The 20,608-nt window shown below is 46.9% G+C and overlaps 1 protein-coding gene across 2 annotated transcripts in view; it reads right to left on the bottom strand.

The window, feature by feature from the left end:
- TNN (tenascin N) overlaps nt 1-16,685 on the bottom strand; it is a 69,900-nt gene extending 53,215 nt beyond the window's left edge. For both annotated transcript variants that reach the window (XM_047753504.1, XM_047753505.1), the window contains exons 1-4: nt 16,585-16,685; nt 5,409-5,849; nt 4,208-4,582; nt 2,323-2,586 (exon numbers count right to left, since the gene is read on the bottom strand). In XM_047753504.1, coding sequence (XP_047609460.1) covers nt 2,323-2,586; nt 4,208-4,582; nt 5,409-5,814 — 1,045 coding nt within the window. In that variant the 5' untranslated portion in view covers nt 5,815-5,849; nt 16,585-16,685. The remainder of the gene's footprint in view (nt 1-2,322; nt 2,587-4,207; nt 4,583-5,408; nt 5,850-16,584) is intronic.
- Nucleotides 16,686-20,608: the final 3,923 nt, after the last annotated feature.

Below are 20,608 nucleotides of genomic sequence, written 5' to 3'. Positions count from 1 at the left end.
GTCCCGAGAGCAAGAAGCCAGGAGGGGTGGTTCAGACTCTCAGAATAGACATCTCTGCTCTTCACACTGTCCTGTCTGAAGGCAGAGGAAGCCACAGACAAAAATGGGGGGGAGAGAAAAGCAGCCCCACACAGGGAGCTGGCCCAGATGTCACGGTGGGTTGGCCTGCGTGTTCTGTTGAACATCAGCAGTTTCACATAATATCACCCTCAAACAGCACGCTCTGTGTCCATGACAGATTAAGACGAAACAAGTCCATTCCAAGGTCATGTCCGCACACAGGCAAAACAGGAACCAAGGAGTTCCCATCGTGGCACAGTAGTTAACGAATCCGACTAGGAACCATGAGGTTACGGGTTCAATCCCTGGCCTTGCTCAGTGGGTTAAGGATCTGGTGTTGCCGTGAGCTGTGGTGTAGGTTGCAGACGTGGCTCGGATCCCGCGTTGCTGTGGCTCTGGTGTAGGCCGGTGGCTACAGCTCCAATTAGACCCCTAGCCTGGGAACCTCCATATGCCGCAGGAGCAGCCCAAGAAATGGCAAAAAGACAAAAAAAAAAATAAAATAAAATAAAGAAAAAAAAACATGAACCAAACATTGTCCAAATCACACAAATTACTAAACATCCTCCCTCCTGACCCATAAGAGAGACCATTCCTTCTTTACCAACAACACCCTTAGCCTCACCCTAGTTTGCCCTCTTCCTAGGTAAGATTCCCCAAACATAGGGTTACCCCCAGGGTGTAAAGGAGGTCAGTTGCCCACACCCTTTTCCTGTTGTCTAATCTTCTCGTGACTCAAACTGGCTGGACATGACCAGAAACCAGAGGACAAGGGAACGTGGCTAACGCCTTACATAGGAGTCATGCAATCGCAAAGCGAATCCCCACTTCTCTAACTCTTTCCCCAAATCACCTAAGAAAAGCCCCAATGCTATTCCAGTCCTTTCTAACCCTGTCTTACTGAGGGTCCCAAGCTGCAATACTCAATAATCAAACTTGTTCAATGACAGGATGTTGAATAGGGGTGTTCTGAGGGGTCTGTGGCTGGGGAGTGTTGACAAAGGCAATCACAGAGTGTGCTCCCAGGAAGGTAAGGCCCTCAAGGCTCCTTCCAACACTGAGCCATCCCTACCCCGCTCTATCCTCATCCCCAAAAAGAACAGGTAGCCTGATGTTTCTACAAAGACACTGCATGCCAAAGGCCCATCCACCTGCATCTCCCTGGATTTTCCCCAGGAGTTTAGGGAAGGATGCAGGCAGCTCATTTTTATCAGCATCTAGAACAGTGCCCCACACATAGTAAATGCTCAATAAAATAGGCTGAGTGAGGGATAAAAAAGAATCACTCGAACAACTAGGTTCTTCCAGACCCTTGAAGATCTAAACTGCCACAAGAATGTTCAGGAGGAGACAAGAATTCCTAAAGAGTAAGCAATGATGCTGGCCCTTCCAAACATTGTGGGAGCATTTAGGGGTGCTCTGGAGATTCCGTGTGTCCCCCGAGATTTATTCTCTCTTCTGCCCTGTACCCAGATTATGAGTCCCATGTAAGGCGTTAGCCACGTTCCCTTGTCCTCTGGTTTCTGGTCATGTCCAGCCAGTTTGAGTCACGAGAAGATTAGAAAACAGGAAAAGGGTATGGGCAACTGACCTCCTTTACACCCTCCTGGTACAGACACAGTGGACTGCCCATACCCCTCTACCAAGGGCACTTCATCAGGCAACCCCCTCCTACAGCTTTTTCTGGGCCCCTGTACCAACTCCCATCCCCTGCTCCTTCAGGCTGGGGTGGATTCCCACGGATGCTGGTCTTAGAGTGTTTCAGCATCCAAACCCTACCTATACCTTTTTAAACAACTTCTTCATTAAACCTCCGTCAACTACCCAGTTTCCCCCCCCCACTTTCCTGCTGAGATGAATCTCATTGATACAGGTGGCTTCACAGACCCCCATCCATGCCAACTTGACCTTGACCATGCCCTTGAGTGAGGGCCTGGGGATGCAGGGGTCCTCCGTGGCTGCTTGTAGGTGGGTGGAGGGCAATCAGATCTCACTAATATCAGGGATGGAGAAGACCCCCCCCCATAAGCCCCAATCCAGCAGGCTCCATCTCTGGCTTGGAGGACCCAATCATCACAGAGCAGAGAAAGGGAAACAAGAACAGAGACTTTTCTTCCCAACCTAGGATTGCAGCAGCTATGTTTTTCAAACCCCAAATCAGGGCAATGGCCTGAGCAGAAGAATACTTGTGAAGACAATATAAGAAAAAGCTTAAAATCGGGCCTCCCCTGGGAAACCTGGGGCACCTGGCTGCTTCCTCACCTGTGGTGGCGAGTAGGTGCTGTGGGCTGCTAGAAATCTCTTTCTTCACGTTGCGCAGGGTGACAATGTACTTGGTTCCAGGCAGTAAACCGAGGATTTCATAGCTGTGGTGCTCCTTGGGCACTTGGATCTGCTTCACAGAGCGCTCCTTCCCCAAGGGATAGTAGCTGAGGATGTAGTGGTCCACCTGGCTGGAGGGCTCCCAGCTCACCAGCAGGGAATCCTCGGTGCTCTTGAGCAACTGCAAGCCTTGGGGGGCAACCACTGCACCCGGAACAGGAACAGGACAGGAGTGGAGACAGTGAGGAAAGAAGAGTGGGAAACCATAGCCAGTAGCATCCACTGAGCACCTACTTTATACTGACCACTATGACAGTATGTGTGGAGAATACAGAGCCTGTGTGAGGCACTGCTGTGGACCCTCAAAAGTTATTATCTGCTTAAGAGTTAACACCAACCCCCTATGTTGCCAGAGCTGCTCCAAGTCTCAAAATCCTCCAGCCCCCACCTTTATCAGGAGTTGACATATACCTTTAAATTAAAGGGTCCAGGAGTTCCCAGTGTGGCTCAGAGGTAATGAGCCCAACCAGTATCCATAAGAAGGCGGGTTTAATCCCTAGCCTTGATCAGTGGGTTAACGATCTGGTGTTGTCATGAGCTGTGGTTGCAGATGCGGCTCGGATATGGCATTGCTGTGGCTGTGGCATAGGCCAGTGGCTGTAGCTCCGATTCTATCTTAGTCTGGGAACTTCTGTATGCCACTCAGACCTGAAAAGATTAAAATAAATAAATAAATAAAGGGGCCAGAGATAAAGGAAGCCACAAATGGAGGAAAAAAAAAAAATTCAGGAGCTAGCTGGGGCCAAGATGGTGACTCTGACCTCCAACAGACCCTGAGTCTCATTATATGTTGATTTTACTACATTAGCATATTAAATGACACAGCTATGGCAGCCACAACTGGCCATTAAGGTCCACAAAAGGATAAAAAGGGGGTGACTCCCCACTCGCAGAGAAAAAGCACCGACCCTTCCCGACCCTTCCTTGCATATGTCTCCGTCATTAGCCTCACTCCTCCTTTTGTCTTTACTCTTTAAAATGAAGTCTCTCTTGCCAGGTGGGCAGTCAACCCGTGCACTTAGTTCTTGCTTCTCTTACCCATTCTTTGGCCCCTGAAGTTTGTGTTGTGTGGATCTCAGCTTAAGTTTCCTTGTTAGCTGCTGGAACCGGACCCTCCCCCAAAGAGGCAGAAAGCCTTAACAGAGCTAGGGCCACAGTGGGGTTCATAAGACTTAATTCAGCAACACCCACAAGCACAGAACACGCAGGCTTAGGTCATGTTAAGACTACTGGTCCTGGAGGAGCTCCCATTCTGGCTCAGTGGTTAACGAATCTGACTAGGACCCATGAGGTTGCAGGTTCGATCCCTGGCCTTGCTCAGTGTGTTGAGGATCTGGCGCTGCCGTGAGCTGTGGTGTAGGTCTCAGATGCGACTCGGATCTGGCGTTGCTGTGGCTCTGGCGTAGGCCAGCGGCTACAGCTCCGATTAGACCCCTAGCCTGGGAACCTCCATATGCCGTGGGTGCGTCCCTAGAAAACACATAAAGACTACCGGTTCTCAAACCAGCAGTATCAGCATCACTCTCGAACGTATTAGAAAAGTTCTCCAGCTCCACCTCAAACCTGCTGAATCAGAAACTCCGTGGGGGGCCCAGAAAACTGTTTTAACACGCCCTCCAAGTGATTCTAATGTAGGCTAAAGGTAGAGTCTCTGGCATAGGACAAAAGGTAATTAACTGATGGTTAAATGGTGCCCTGGGGGCTGTGGGTGCAGGTTAAGAAGAGAGGCAGCCAAGGGCAGCTCAGGCCAAGTCTCTGTTCTCACCCTGGGAGCAGTCGAGGCCGGTGAAGCCCTCCTCGCAGTAGCACTCGCCCGTGTCGCAGAAGCCGTTGCCGCTACAGTCACCCGGGCAGCGGCGCTCGCTGCAATCCTCCGACGTGAAGTCCTCGTGGCACTGGCAGACGCCGCGCACGCATGCGCCGTGCCCGCTGCAGTTCTCCGGGCAGGCGGGGTAGGCGCAGTCGATCCCCACGTAGGGCTGTTCACACAGGCATCTGCCGTCTACGCACTGCCCGTGGCCGCTGCACGCCCCGGGGCAGGCGGGCCGCTCGCAGTCCGCGCCCTCCCAGCCCTGCTCGCAGTGGCAGCTGCAGGTGACCGGGGAGAAAGTCCCATGGCCGCTGCAGTGGTGACTCAGACCTGCCGGAGAGAAAAAAAAAGAGCTGGGGTTTGAGGGCTGGTGACTGGTGAGCCACAATGGGAACTCCCCTTCCTAAAAACTTTTGATATGGAGACCCCTCAGAGGCAGTTCCACGCTGTTTTTATTCTGGGAAATGTTCCCAGTGCCTAGTTCTGGATTTGGCCTATAGGAGGTGCTCTCGATGGTATCAATTTCTTCAAGCATTAAAATGCATGCCAAAGTATCACTGGTTATTATTTGGATCAGCCTGGGCATTTTATGTTGGGAAGAAAGTGGTGATGGGGAGTGCTTACTATTTGTAAAGTCAAATTATGGTACTTTATTACCAGTAAAAGAGTGAACCATTTGTTGAATAATGGGCCAAGAAATCTTCTGCACATCTTCTATAGTTTTCAGAACTAGACTAGTTGATAGAATTATCCTCTATGGACAGTTGAGGAAACTTAAGGAATTTGCCCAAAGTCGCACAGCTAAAGAATGGCAGAATTGGGATTTGGATCCAATCTTGTCTAGCTCCAAGGCCGTCAGTCTTTCCTCTCTAGCCCATTGCTTTCCCTTGCAATAGAGATTGGATCCACAAGTAAAACTGCGCCCAGAAGTTTTCATCTGAAAGTATTAACCCAAGTCCAGACTCCCTTTAAGAGTTGCTGGTCTCTCCCTGCTCAGACTTGCAGATAACCCTTGGAGCTAATGCCAGTGATGACACCCCCGCCCCAGAGAAAACCCAGAGTGAGAGGTGGAGTGCTCATGAGGCTAGCAGAACACCTGTCACGTGGAAGGTGTTCATTTGGTGTTTGTTGAATGAATACCAGGTGGTAAGCTCACCAGCAGCTCGTGGGCAGCACCGCTGGGCACTACACTGCTCCTTCACCTCTGCCATCTCTTCCTCCAGCTTCTTCACCCGAGCCAGGAGGTCCTGAACACTACCTGCCAGCTCGCAGTCCTTCTGTGGTGTCTGCAGACGGATGTTGTGCCTGAAGATGATATTCTGTTCCTCAGTTTCCCCTGGAGCCAGGAGTGAGGTCCCATCATCACTGAGGGGCTGAGGATCAGCCTCCACCTGGACCAGGGCAGACTTGGGCACATCAATCTTGTAGGTATGGCTGACAGTGACCTGTTGTTCCTTGTTGCTGCAGCCAGGAGACTCGAGAGTGGCCGGGGCCGAGGCCACCAAGAGCACAGAGCCAAACAGGAGTGCCAGGAAGAAGCAGAACATCTCCTGGAGACCCATCCTCGGCGATACGGGGAGCAGACACTCCAGAAGGCCTGCATCCAGAAGAACATGCAAAAGAAAGCCATCGATATGTGCTGATGGAAATTGACCTTTTTAATGGATTCTAAGAATCTACAGGAAGCTGAGATGCCATCAGGAAGATTTCATTCTCTATCTCCTGAGGATCCCAGCCAGATTTTTTTTTCTTCTTCATACATTGCCCGTTCCTGCATCCTGCCTTGCTGACACTGTTCCCACTCCATGGGAGGTCCTTCTCTTCATTTCTTTTCTGTTTTTGTTTGTTTGTTTGTTTTTGTTTTTTTAATCTTTTTAGGGCCACACCTACAGCATGTGGAGGTTCCAAGGCTAGGGGTTGAATCAGAGCTGTAGCTGCTGGCCTACACCACAGCCACAGCAACGTGGGATTCGAGCCTCATCTGTGACCTCCATCACAGCTCATGGCAATGCCGGATGCCTAACCCACTGAGCAAGGCCAGGGATCGAACCCTTATCCTCATGGATACTGGTTGGGTTCGTTATCCACTGAGCCACGACAGGAACTCCCCTTCTCTTCATTTCTAATTCCTTATTTCACCTGCCCTTTAATAACAAAGAGAACAGCTTCTTATACTGAGGACCTACCAGATGCCAGGCTTTGCTCACCCTAATCCCTGATCTATACAACAACCCTAATATCAACTTCCCCACTAACACCACCAACAATCATAGCTGCAGGTAGAACACAAGCTGTGTGCCAGGCACTCTTCTAAGTATTCCGCATGTATAACTTCATTCATTCATCACGACAACCCTTCATGGAATATACTCTTACAGATAGGGAAACCAGGGCACAACTAACTACCTCAAATGACTTGCCCACAAGCACATGGCCAAGGGTGGCAGAATTTGAACCAGGGCAGTCTAGCTCCAGAGTCCATTCTGGCCACCCCAATGTCATGCTGCCTGGCACCAATAAGGAACCAGAGGTTCAAGGGATGGAATATGCAGACTTGGGTACCACGGCCAGGAAGGGCCAAGCCTGTACTCAGACCCCAAGCTGGTGTCCCACTCACCACCTCTGCCCACAAACCATCAAAAGAGCAGAATTTCTAATAAAAAATACCTTCTCCGCAAAGTCTTCTCTCACACCCCTCTCCCTCACCCCAGCTGGAAACTAGCTCTCCTGGTAAGCAGTCAGAGAAATGTATTGGTCCTTCTGAGCATCTGTTAACAGTTATTATAGTTACTCTTGTACCCAGCCTGTCTCCATGTGAGGTGAAGCTATAAGCCTTCAAGGACAGGACCCTTGGGGACCCCCCCAAGGCAGGAGCAGAATAACATTTTGTGCCTCAAATCCTCCAGCACATAGGTGGTTAGTCAGTAGGGCCAGACCATCCAGACCAGAGCTGGGCCATTATATTCACCACCTCTGCCGCCAGCAGGAGGTGTGGACCTACTGCGCCATCCGTGTGCAGGAGAACCCCTCTCTTCTAGTGCCCCCAGCCCCCATCTGGGGTGGCACATTCTTGACCACTAACAAGCTGAGTCAGGGCAGACCACAGGTACCTGGTGTGAGCCTCACATTGACTCACAGACCCTCTGTCACCAGGACACCCCTCAGTCAGGTTGTCATCCAGAAACCAATCTGCAGAGCTGCCTCTGGTTGATGGGCTTCTGTGACCAGCTCATAAGCATTCGTACCAGAGACTGAAGAAGTCAGGAAGCCCAGTTCTTTCTTGGTGGCTGTGTCCCACAAGGGGTGGCTCTCCCTCCCCATTGTGCAAGGCTGTTTACAAGGTGCTGAAAGAACGAATCAGGCAGGTCCTGGGTGCCTAGCCTTACGAAGGCTGCTCATCCATAAAGTGGGAATGACAGTGCCTGCCTGACTGCATTGTGTGTGAAAAGCACTTTATACCATGCCAAGAACATAGTAAGGGCTCAATAAATGTTCTGAGGCTTGTGTTTTTAATCACAAAGGAAGTGTATGTCTTCCTTTTCTTATTTTTTTTAATCGGGAGAGGTGGTATCAATATTGAAAGGAGCATACAACAGAAATTATATAGTTGTAATGAATTGTTACAAAGGCAATAGCCATGGACCCACCACCCAGGTTAGGAGCTAGAATATTGTTGACCTGGAAGGTGTACTTAGCGAAATAAGTCAGACAGAGAGAGACAAAAACTGCATGTTTTCACTTACATATGGAATCTAAAATATAAAACAAATGAATAAATATAACGAAGCAGAAACAGATTCACAGATACCAACAAACTAGTAGTTACCAGAAGGGAGTGGGAGGGGGGAGGGGCAAAACAGGTGACTTGGATTAAGAGGTACCTGTGACTAGGGGTAAAATATATATTACTGGAGTTCCGTGGTGGCTCAGCAGGTTAAGGATCCAGCATTGTCACTACTGAGGCTTGGGTCACTGTTGTGGCACGGGTTCCATCCCTGGCCTGAGACTTTCCACATGCCGCAGGTGTGGCTGAAGTAAAATAAAATACACCAGTTACAAAGATATAATTTACAGCAGAGAGAATTTAATCAATATTGCTAGCATCCTAGATGTCCCCCATATGCCCTCACCTGATGCTGCTTCTTCTCCAAACCAGTGGTTGAAGTCAGCAGAATTCCATTAAAAGAATTAAACCAAATTCTAATACTGTGTAAAATCCTTAATTCTTAATAATCACTGTTTATTTAGTATCAGGAAGTGGAGGAAATCGAGGCTGAAGGGCTCTGGCAGAATTATTATTAAAAAGAGCGATAATAACACTGCAATAATATCAAATGTCAAGCTACTGCTACGTGCCAGGCATTGGCCAGGTGCGTTAATCATCATACTTCAGCCTCAGAGCTGCTCTGTAAAATTGGTGCCACTCTCCTCAGTCTGGGTGAGGACCCAGGTGTTGAAAGTAACCTCCCTTCCCAGGAGGTGCTCAACTAGAAAGCAGCACAGTCAGGATTCTAACTTAGGTGCATCTGATTTCAAGCTTGTACCTGTTGTGCATGGATGTGACATTCCGATACAAATAAGAAATGAGTTCAGGGAGTTTCCTGATGGCTGAGCAGTTAAGGACTCGGCATTGTCACTGCTATGGCTTGGGTTACCGCTGTGACTTGGGTGCAATCCGTGGCCTGGGAACTTCCACACACTTTGGGCACAGAAGAAAAAAAAAAAAGAAGAACAGGAATTCCTGTCATGACTCATTGGAAATGAATCTGACTAGCATCCATGAGGACGCAGGTTCAATCCCTGGCCCGGCTCAGTGGGTTAAAGATCCATCATTGCTGTAGCTGTGGTGTAGGTCACAGATGCGGCTTAGATCTTGTGTTGCTGTGGCCGTGGTGTAGGTCAGCAGCCACAGCTCCGATTCGACCCCTAGCCCGGGAACCTCCATATGTCCAGGTTTAAAAAGACAAAAAAATGAGTTCAGTATATACTATATCTATGCAATCCCCTCCTTTAGGCAGAGGTCCTATATATTATACCCAAAGGTCATGTCACCACTATGAACTAAACAGAAGAAAATTTCTTCTTCATGTTAACCCTTTGGTCCACTCCCTCATTCTTGGTGCTTTCTATTATCTAAAGCATGTATTATTGATAATAGTAATAATAATAGCTTACCTTTTCTAAGCATCTACTACATTCTAGGAACATGGGCCCAACACCTTGTAGAGGTAATGGAATGGTCAGCAAGACATTTCTTGTTGTCAGGTGATTTGGACAGTGGGTAGATAGTGCCCTCACATTTTTTTTTGTCTTTTTGCCATTTTGGGGGCCGCTCCTGTGGCATATGGAGGTTCCCAAGCTAGGAGTCCAATCGGAGCTGTAGCTGCCAGCCTACGCCAGAGCCACAGCAACGCAGGATCCAAGCCGAGTCTGCAATCTACACCACAGCTCACGGCAATGCCGGATTGTCAACCCACTGAGAGGTTTCAGGGATCAAATCCGCAACCTCATGGTTCCTAGTCGGATTCGTTAACCACTGCGCCACAATGGGAACTCCATGCCCACTCATTTTAAAGAAAGCTTCTCTACTAGAGACATTCTAGGGATAGAAGGCTCTTGAGACTAGGAGGCAGAGGAGAAGACTGCCTGCCTCTTGCCCAGAGGAATTTATTTATTTATTTATTTATTATTTTTTGGTCTTTTTTTTTGCTATTTCTTGGGCCGCTCCGGCGGCATATGGAGGTTTCCAGTCTAGGGGTCCAATCAGAGCTGTAGCCACTGGCCTACACCACAGCCACAGCAACGCAGGATCCGAGCCGCGTCTGCAACCTACACCACAGCTCAGGGCAACGCCAGATCCTTAACCCACTGAGCAAGGCCAGGGATTGAAGCCACAACCTCATGGTTCCTAGTCAGATTCGTTAACCACTGCGCCACGATGGGAACTCCCCAGAGGAATTTAGAGACGGGAGTTTGCCTAGAATAAGGGGCATAGCAGACATTGGAGGGAGGACACAGGGGGAGAGGCTTGCACCCAGAGTTTGGGGAGACAAGGATATGTAAGTCCTGCCATAGGTCAAATCCACATCATAGAAATAATGCATCTGGTACCAGAGCTAAGGTGCACTCCCCCAGCGCCCCCCCCCCCCCAGTGGGCAAACTATCAGAGAAGGTGCCCAGAGGGTAGGAAGGGGATTGTTTGAAGAGCCCACAAAAGGCTCCCACAAGAGGGGGTGGGTAGAGCCAGCACTGGGAGCAGCTGCCCTAAGAAGGGCCAAGGGCGACTGATAAACACAGAGAACTACAACAGCCTCCTCCGCTGAATAAAAATACCTTTTCTCTTCTCTTCTGAGCCCCCACCCTGCCTCAGTCAGCAGCCAGAAACAGCCAGGTAGCCAGAGAAAGGCAGGCACCAGGCCAACCACAGTCTCCTGCCCTCTGCCTCATCTGTGGATTCCAGCATCACATGCTCCTGAACTGGGTGAAAAGAAAAGAAGTGGCCTGGATGGGAGACTGAGGCTCTGACACTGGGAACGGAACTGCCTTTCACAAAAGGGTTTCCTTGCAACCCTAAAAGTGACCAGAAAGGTGCTGGAATCTGCTTGAGATTTTTGCCAGAGGATGGGGCAGGTGAGGAGCACTGGGAGAGTGAGTTGGAAGGCAGGTGTACAATAAAAATTAGGAGTTTTAGTTGTGGCTCAGTGGGTTAGGAACCTGACTAGTATCTATGAGGATGCCAGTTCAGTCCCTGGCTGAATTTCCATATGCCACAGGTGTGGCCCTAAAAAAAGAGAGAGAGAGAGAGAGAGAGAAAGGAAAAGAAAAGAAAAGAAAAAAGTTTAGGGTATTTCACAACTGCTATCTTTAAAAGTTGAGCCTAATGATAAAACAGTCACTTGCATATTCTCTGCTTACTTCTTAGGATGGAAACTGAGGCTCGGGCTCAGAGGCAAAAAATGAACATGCCCCTGCTTCTGCAATGAGAGTGTAGATTGCAGATTGAAACCCAGGCGCATGGTGTCCGCTAACTGAGCCGTTAACCCCTGGGCACTCTGCCATCCCCAGTAACCACACAGATGGATCAGAAAAGTCTCATTATGCACCAGCATCACCAGCTTGCCACTGTCCAAAATCCCCTTCCCAGGTAACAATAGAGCTAAAAAGGCAGGCTTCAGACCTCTCTGCCCACTGCAGTCATCTAACCCCCACCCTCCCTCCGCCAGCCCCAGCCATTGGCTCACTGTTCTCCAAGACATAAATGGAATGCAGATGGTTTTCTGAAGAAGTTCCGAAAGAATGCAAAAAAAGCCACGGACTTTTGCCATAAACCGCAGCAGGACTGCACACAGCCCGATCTCACAGTGTTTTTGAAGCCCAGAATAGGAGAGACCCCAAAAGCCCTTGTAGGAGTGTTCCCTGTAACCCATCCTCCTGAGGTGTAGCAAGATGTCCTTGCTAATTTCACCCTCTCAATGCCACATGTTGAGCTCAGATTTTCCTGGGCAGGGTGATTGCTCGAAAGAAGGTGAGAGCGGGGAGGTCCTCAACCTAGGACTTCTGTCGAGGATAATGAGCAGGAGGAGAAGGCTTCTGGCTCTCTCTCGGACATGTGGCAGGAGCATCAGCATAAGGAAAGGATGACTTCACCAAGTCTTTACTGAACAGCGACCACAGACCCAGCACCACAAGGATGGGGAAGGGGCAGGGAGGTCAGCAAACGTCACCCAGAGAAATGCGGGATAATATATTTCTGAGGGGGGATGATTATTCTGCTTCGGAGTAGTTTCTCATGTAAAGAGGGGTAGATGCTATAGGAATGTATCAGGCAAAAGGGGTTCACATGCCGGGAATATGCATGCAGGAAACCATGCGTCCATAGGCTTCGGTCTCAGTGACTGAACTTGTCTTTAACTTTGACTGCAGGAGGGGTTGTGGGTGGTGTAGGGAGCAGAGGGGCAGTGGCACATTAAGACGCAGAAGCCGCCTGCTCTTGCTATTTCATGAAAGACTCTTTGAGGTGTGTCCTGCTGACCGTGACCTGGATGAATGGTTCCCCCTGGTTTGGCCCTGAGAGGTACAGAGATGTCACCAGGTTCCACATTTGTGCCCTATTCATTCTCTCTTGGTGGCCACATCTACCCCTGTGACTTTAATTTCCAGCCAAACACTGACATGTGTGTGAGTTCCTAGCCCAGACATCCCTGGAAGCTTAGGGATGACAGTAGCTGTGACTGGGTTTGATCTCTCTAGCCACAGCCTTACAGCACAGTCCTGGCCAAAGTAATATTTTATGTATTAAATAATAATAGTTGCTGGGTTTTTTGCATGTGTGTTTATTAGATGATGAGTATTGTGCCAAACACTTTATAAACATTCCTCTCGTTTAATCTTCAAAATCCCCGGAGTCCGTTGATGTCATTCTTTGTTCCAGGTGCTCAAAGAGGTTAAGTAACTTGCCTAAGGACACACCGCTAATAAGCAGCCAATCTGGGATCAACACCAGTTCTTTCCACTCCCCGTTATCTGTGTTCTTCATCTCTCGGCTGTATGTACTGCCTTACGTGAAAAAATCGAGTGAGAAGATTACGACATGTGAAAAAGAGACCCTGTGTCCTCCTTCCTGTCATATTTAAGAGAGGGGTTCTTCTGAAAATAAAAGAAACCCAAGGCATGCTGAGTGCTCAGTGAAACATTCATTGTTCAATAACTAAATCCTATGTCCGCACTTTCTCTGCGATGTTCCAAGGATGATCCCCCGGAAAAATAAATTAGTGTTTGTCCCATAGGGAGGTTAAATTCTGGTCACAGCTCATGAGAGTCTGGGAAACTCCCTCACAAGAAAACACAAAGCAGACCAAGACTTCTGTCTGTTGGGGACAGATACTGACCAAGCTTTGAACCAGAGGAGAGGGATGCAGTCTGGTTCCAGAGGATCCCCTCTAATCCTAGGGCTGATGGTCTTCATGTCACCTCATTTTATCCAAAGAAGGGCACACACCCTGGTCAGGAATAAAATATACTACTTAGACCAAAGAGAGTGGCAGCCAATTTCTTAGGCACCATTAGAGATCTTCTGCTTAAATTTAGGGCTTTCTCTGGTTCCCTGCTTACCTCATCTTGCCCTTACAGTTAACCACAAGCACATAAGAGCGCTGCTTTGGGCTTTAGAAGCACTGTATTATCTTGGATTTCCAGTGGTATCACTTAAAAAGATATTCCGTCCCCAAATGACAGGGTGGACACCATTCAACCATGAAGAAAAGTAAAGGAAGCGGGTAGATAGGGATGCAATGATGTCACAAATGTCACCTAGCAAATTTACTCCTTCCCCAGACTCTTGTGAGCCTATTCTACCAGTGATCTTCAACCTTGGCCCTGGGTGACTCCAGGGTCTTTTGACCCAAATACTCAATCGAGGAGAACAAGTTTTCTCGCAACTGAGGAATTTCCCTGATTCAACTCATCCTGGACTGGAGACCTTAGGCAATGGGTTTCACCTCTGATCTCTTTCTCCTTCAGTTTTCAAGTGCGTATGATGCACAAGGCAGTACTGTTTCTGTTGGATCCATCTCCAGATAAACCAAGATATATACCAGTATTTTTATTTCTAGTCTCTGTGGCATTGACCTCTCTGCACAGGCATACCCTATGGTACACGAGACAACTGCGTGTGTGTGGCTGAGAATGAAAAATTGGTTTCATGTGATAAGGCTTAATATGGTTATGTTCCAGGCATCATTCTGCACCCCTCCCCTTCAGTGGAATACGCCCGGTGAGTGCTGAAGAAATCCTTGTAGAGACCTCACACCGCCATGAAATACACCTTCTCCCAAAGAATTCTTTCCACCAAGTCTGCCCACGAGCCATAGGCTGAAAAAGATAAAGGATGGAGTTCCCCAACCCAGCCTCAGCACTCAATCACTTTTTCATGGGTGACCACAGGCTTGTGTGATTGTTTTCTTCTATCAACCAAATCTTAATCCATCTTGCAAGGGCTCAAATGGGTGAGAAGAATGGTGGCTACCATTTTCCAAGCACTTTATTATGGGCCAGCCTCTGTGCTCAGCACTTTAGAAACTCTTCCTGAACATCAGGTAAAGATGTTCATTTACCCCACAGGAATGACTCCCTTTCTCACAAAAAGACCTTCCTTTTGCTTTCATGAGTGCACATAGGCTCATGCACCAGGGGAAGATAAAATGAACACAAGCGCAAAGATTCAGGGACCTCAAACCACATCAAACCAAACACGCAATCTCCAGAATAACTAAGTACAACCTTACATACAATTAGCCTTATTTCCTGTGGGCATGAGGGGCGTCTGATGACAAACCCTACTTCAACTGAATGATAATGAAGAGAGGCACATGATGAAAAGATGCAGTTCCTTTCTTTAGTCCAACATGTGGTTTTCCACATATTGAAATCACTTGAAAGTTTTCTATCAAATAGGAGAAGCTTTTCCTGTTAGTTTCCAAGGACTTGGGCTGCTCTACTCACCCTCTCTGGGTCTCTTTTTGAGACCAACAGCACATATTCAGATGGCAGCTGGTTGGCATTAGCAGTAAGTCTACTGTGGTAAAACCCAGCAAAGACCCTTCCCAGCTAGGGATCAGGCCTGAGACCTTAGCATCATCAGCTCATAGACTGGTGGCTCCAGATGCTGCTACAGAACCTAAACCATGATCTCATGTCTGTGTCCGGGCCCTATAGGAGCCAAGGTTCTGGAATGAGCGGTGGGTGGACAAGAGTTTCCACTGGGTCTGGGCATGATTTCCTCAGGCATCTTCTTGGGAACAGATCTCAGTCTACCCTTCATTTCAAACCACAGAAGGGGCTGGAATGGAAAGCAGAAGCCACAAGATGATTCGAATTGCTGTCCTATTTTCTCTCCTCCAGGAGTCAGTTGCAGCCCACAAACTTGGGGACAGAGCGGGATTCAAAATTACGTAAAAAGAATGGCAAGTGGGGTTTTTTCCCTCCTCCTTGGGAAAATGATGCTGATGTTGGTACCATCTATTCTTTCCTGAGTCCCTTGTCCCAACACCTTGACTCTGAGTCTCCAACAAATGCCCAGATGCCAAAAATCACTGATTTTCCCCATGTAAAGCCAGTGCTCTGCCAGCCACCAATCTATAGTCTGGCTGAGCAGGGGTCACCTGATACCTTGGTAATACTTTGGCTTCTCTAAGAATCAGTGGACTTTGGGCACTGTGGTTAACCTATGTCCAGATGTGGGCAGTTTCTCATTTTTATGTCAGGACATGTTCTCTTTAATGCTTGCATCGGCACTCAAGTTTTGTGCTTCTAAGTGACTATTCTCACTCTCTCCCAAATACAAAAATAAATAAATAGATTTAAAAAATTAAAAAACCGTCAAAACCTGGCTTACCACATCATTTCTTTTTTTTTTTTTTTTTTTTTTTTTTTGCTTTTTAGGGCCACATCCACATCATATGGAGGTTCCCAGGCTAGGGGTCTAATCAGAGCTGTAGCTGCCAGCCTACACCAGAGCCACAGCTATGCCAGATCCGAGCCGTATCTGAGACCTACACCATAGCTCACAGCAACACCAGATCCTTAACCCACTGAGCAAGGCCAGGGATCAAACCCACAACCTCGTGGTTCCTAGTCGGATTCGTTTCTGCTGTGCCAGGACAGGAACTCCTTCTTTTTACTTTTTTTTTTTTTGTTATTTCTTGAAATGTTTCAAAAAGTTGTCTTTGCCACATTGTGAGGATAAAAACATGGGAATTTTGAGAAAAGAGGTTGTTCTCTTACAAAAAAAGAATCAAAACCAATAAAATTAAATGTTTGAATAAACTTCAAAGCTCTTCAAGTACATTCACAAACATCTTAATTGGTAGACATGACATCCAGAAAAAAATTATCGTAGTTTCCCCGACCACAACTAAAAGTTTCATTTCAGGATTTTTTTTAAGTGACATAAAGCAGATAAATTAACAACAACAACAAAAAGCCTTTGACATTGTAAAGAAACCAACAAAAAACTAAAGATGAGGAGAATATGCTAGACTTAAACATTTAATGTAAAAAAATCTATGAATCCAGGTAGAAATTTCCCTACAACACAGACTGCTTTTGGCTAGGTAAGATTGTTCTTCGCCCAGTTGGGGAAACAAGTATACTGCCAGCTAAGTTACTTAGGTCCTGGGAAATATCTCCTAATTGGGTTTTCACTCCTCATAGAGGTGATAAGAGACTAGTTATACTGCCTAGGTGTTCAGGCTGGGGAACACTTGAGTTCATTCCCACCTGGGCACCATCCTCCCTCCCACAGGTAAAGCCCTTTTGGAGATTGGCACCCTTACCTCAGAGGCTGCTGGTCCACCTTCAGCACTTCTGCCACCTGGGAGCGGGGCCCCTTGGGCTACAGACCTTGGTGCTTGTCTGTCCCTCACTCTCTTCTCTCCTTGGCTTCCCTCCTTGGGTTTAAAACCATCCAGACCAGGGGAGGGACTGAGACGCCCTTGTGGGTGTTCCCCTCTCTCCAAGGCAAAGATTCAGTTAAGAGATAATGAGCAATTCTTTCTTATTCTAACTAGGAAAGGAAAAAATATACACACATTTCCCCCTTCATTTTTACTTCGATTACACACCAGCTAAAAATATAGGAGGCTGTTTCCATTTAAGTAGATTCAGAATAAGGTTATTAAATGAGTTTGCATGTCTCCTGGCCAAGGTTTTAAAGTACATTCACAAAGTCTCTTTCTCTCTCTCTCTCTTTTTTTTTTCCTGTTTCAGGAGCTCTGGGATTTATTGCCTAGTGCTTTTAAAATAGGAAAAGATCTTTAGCACAGAAAGAAATGATCAGAGACCCTCAGGGACAGAACCTCCTATGACTGCCCCCGCCCCCGCCCGTCCTCCCTCCATCAGCTCACAGCTGTGAGTGGCAGGGTTCAAGGGCACTTGAGAGCAACAGCAGACCCAGGGATTCCATTCCACAGTGTACTCTGACCTCCACCTCTTCGGAGCAACTCCCGCAGACACACACACACACCAGCCACAGAGAAATCCCATCCCCAGGAAAGCATAGCAGTGCCCTTTCATGCCACCCTTCCCCTTTTGCCATCAGATGGCCAGGCCTTTCTTCCTATGAATCAGGGCGACCACCCATAAGTCAAGGCTGACACTTGCTGCTCTTCCCAACCTTCACCCCCTCCTACCCTGCCTGAGGAAGATGTGGGAGTGCAAAATCTACAACGAAATGGAAGGAGCCCATGCGTTTTCAGTTCATACACATCAAATGCTGTTGGAAGGAGAGTAGAAGAAGGAAGGGGACAGGAGACATGGGGATCAAGGGTTGCCCCTGGAAGTTTGAGGGTGCATCTAGAGCCAGATTGCCGGTATCTGAAGCTTGCGTCTGCTAGTTGCAAAGGACTTTTGACTTAATCTCTTCCTGCTTCCATTTGCTTATCTCTAAAAGAGGAATAATATGGTCATGGTAAGGATTTAATGAGTTGATACATGTAAAGAATTCTGACTAGTCCCAGGAATACAGTGATGATCCAATAAATGTTAGCTTCGGAGTCGGGGTAGGGAGAGGGATAAACTAGGAGTTTGGGATTAACAGATACACACTACTATGCATAAAATAGATAACTAACAAGGACCTACTATATAGCCAAGGGAACTACATTCAATATTCAATATCTTGTAATAACCTATAATGGAAGGGAGTCTGAAAAAGAAAAGGTTATAGATATAGAAATAGATATATATCACTGAATCACTTTGCTGTACATTTGAAACATTGTAAATCAATAATACTTCAATTTTAAAAAATGGTAACTTCTATTATTATTGTATTTTTTTCCCCTCCGGCCACACCTCCGGCACATGGAAGTTCCTGGTCTAGGGGTGGAATCAGAGCTGCAGCTGCAGTCTACACCACAGCATGAAGCAATGCTAGATCTTTAACCCACTGAGCCAGGCCAAGGATTGAACCCCACACAATCACAGAGACATCAGTCAGGTCCTTAACCCAATGAGTCACAATGGGAACTCTGTTGTGGTCTCTGCATAAGGGTGGAAAAAGAATTTTCCAGACTTAAACCAAGGTGTAGAAAAGACAGGTTTATTAAGGCAAGAGACACTGTTAACCCAGTGTGCTGACTTCCTAATAATCAGGGAGAGCCGACTCTGGGCACGTGGTCATGTCTGTTTTTATAGCCCAAAGACAAAAGAGTGCAAAGCATGGTCTTGTCATACACCTGTTGACCTGCTGATTGGTTGGGGAAGAATGGAGTCTTCTGATACACTTGCTGGTTGGTTGGGGGCATGTGTTGCCCCTGTAGGGGAAGGAGAAGGAGTGGGCTACATGCCTTTTCTAGTGGGGAGGGGCAGGAAGGAGTAGGCCAGGATGATCAAGGGGAGCCAATGAGGAGGGGGCCACATACCTTTCTTAGTAGGGTGCAGGAAGGAGCAGGTCAAGTTGCTGGGGTGGGGAGGTCCTTAGGAACTTTGTAACAATTACAGTGAGACAGGTGGGATGATAAGGGTCTGACAATTCTTATTTTAGCCAGAGGCTTTTTGAGTTTGATTTCCTGGAGAGGCCTTGAAGTCCCACAAACTCCACTATTGTAATTATTATTATGATCATTTTTTCTTCTTATATGCCCCATAAAATGGACTTGGATAGTTCTCGGCCACACTTTACTTACAATTACAAGTAGTCCTGGTAACTGCCCCTGGAATCAAGGCCAGGTCTACACAGAGGTGACCACTGTGCTGTGAATTAGGGGTCACCAGAAAGTCCCCCAGCCCCCAAATATGCCTCTTCTCCCTTGAATCTCTTTTCACTGCTTCTTAAATAGGAAAACCCCCCTAGAGGCTTCTAGGACTCTGCTGTATTCTCAAGTTGCTCTCTTATTCTTAATTTCCTCTCACTTGTTCTCCCTAAATAAGTGGTCCTTGTCAACTCTATCCATTACCTGATGGTCCTTGCCCTAAACAGGTACAACTAAACCAGTGCAACAGGCTCCTAAGAAGCCACCTTCCTCCAGCTGGGATTGGTCAGATACAGGACATGTCACTATCACAAAGAGCTCCCTCCCCAATGCAGTCGCCCAACAAGATAGAAGGTGAGTTCCCTCTCACATAAGAGTGGAAGAAGTCTGTCCGGGGCTGGTAGGGACACCACCATCCATAGCACACAGTCACCACTCTCTAAGAACATCTCCTAGCCAGCAGGAAAGGTAAATGAATGAGGGCAGAGAGGAGTTCATGCCCAGTCCTTAAAAACACATAAACAAGAACTTTTCATTTTACGATAATTTCAGACTTGCAAAAAAAGTTGCAAAAATACTACAAAGCATTCCCATATAATCTTCACCCACATTCTCCAAATGTCAACATTTTACCATATTTGCTTGATCATTCATCCTCTTGCTACAAATTTTTCCCCAAAACAGAGAGTGAATTAAAAACATGATTTACCCCTTTACCCTTTACATCTAAATAACTACCGTGTGTTCCAGTTCTCCAAACAAGGACATACTTTTATATAACCTCAATACAAGGATCAAAATGAGGAAATTAACATCGATGTAATACTACTGCCCAATTTATAGACTGTATCCAAATTCCGATAATTGTCTAATGTTCTTTATAGCCAAAGACAAAAATTTTTACTGATCCAGGATCCAATCCAAAGTAACTCATTACATTTTCTTGTCTGTCTTTTGCATTTCCTTTAACCTGGAACAGTTCTTCTGTTCTTTGCCTTTCATGACCCTGATACTTTTGAAGAGTGAGGGTCACTTATTTGGTAGAATGTTTTCAGTTTGGAAGCGTCTGAGGTTCCTTCACAACTAGATTTAAGTTGTGCATTTAGGGCAAGAATACTGCAGAACTGGTGTGTCCTTTGTGTACTTTATCAGGAGACACTTCACACTTGTCTGTCCCAATGTTGGTGATGTTAATGCAGTGTCTGCTAAGTTTCTCCATCATAAATATATGCCCCCTTTGTAATTAATATGTGTCTTGTGGGAAGGTATTTTGAGACCAAATAAATATCCTGCTTCTTATTCATCCACTGGTTTTAGCACCTACTATTGATTCTTGCTGAAATATCTATTGCGATGATGGCTATGAAATGGTGATTCTTCTAATTCCATTACTCCTTGTATGCCTAGTATATGGAATTCTACTATAAAGAAGAGATTTTTCTTCTCCTCCACCCATTTTATTCATTAATAATTATTTATCTGTCAAACTCACTCCTGTATGCTTATTTTTTATTCCTTGGATTATATTTTCTTTACTGTCATTATTTATTTTGTTGCTCAAATTGTCCAAAATTTGGCCACAAGGAGCACTTCTCACTGGTTCCTG

This window comes from Phacochoerus africanus, chromosome 11 (assembly GCF_016906955.1).
Source record: "Phacochoerus africanus isolate WHEZ1 chromosome 11, ROS_Pafr_v1, whole genome shotgun sequence".
Classification (NCBI taxonomy): Eukaryota; Metazoa; Chordata; class Mammalia; order Artiodactyla; family Suidae; genus Phacochoerus; species Phacochoerus africanus.
Note: the sequence above shows the minus strand (reverse complement) of the source record. Positions and strands in the feature narration are given on the sequence as shown.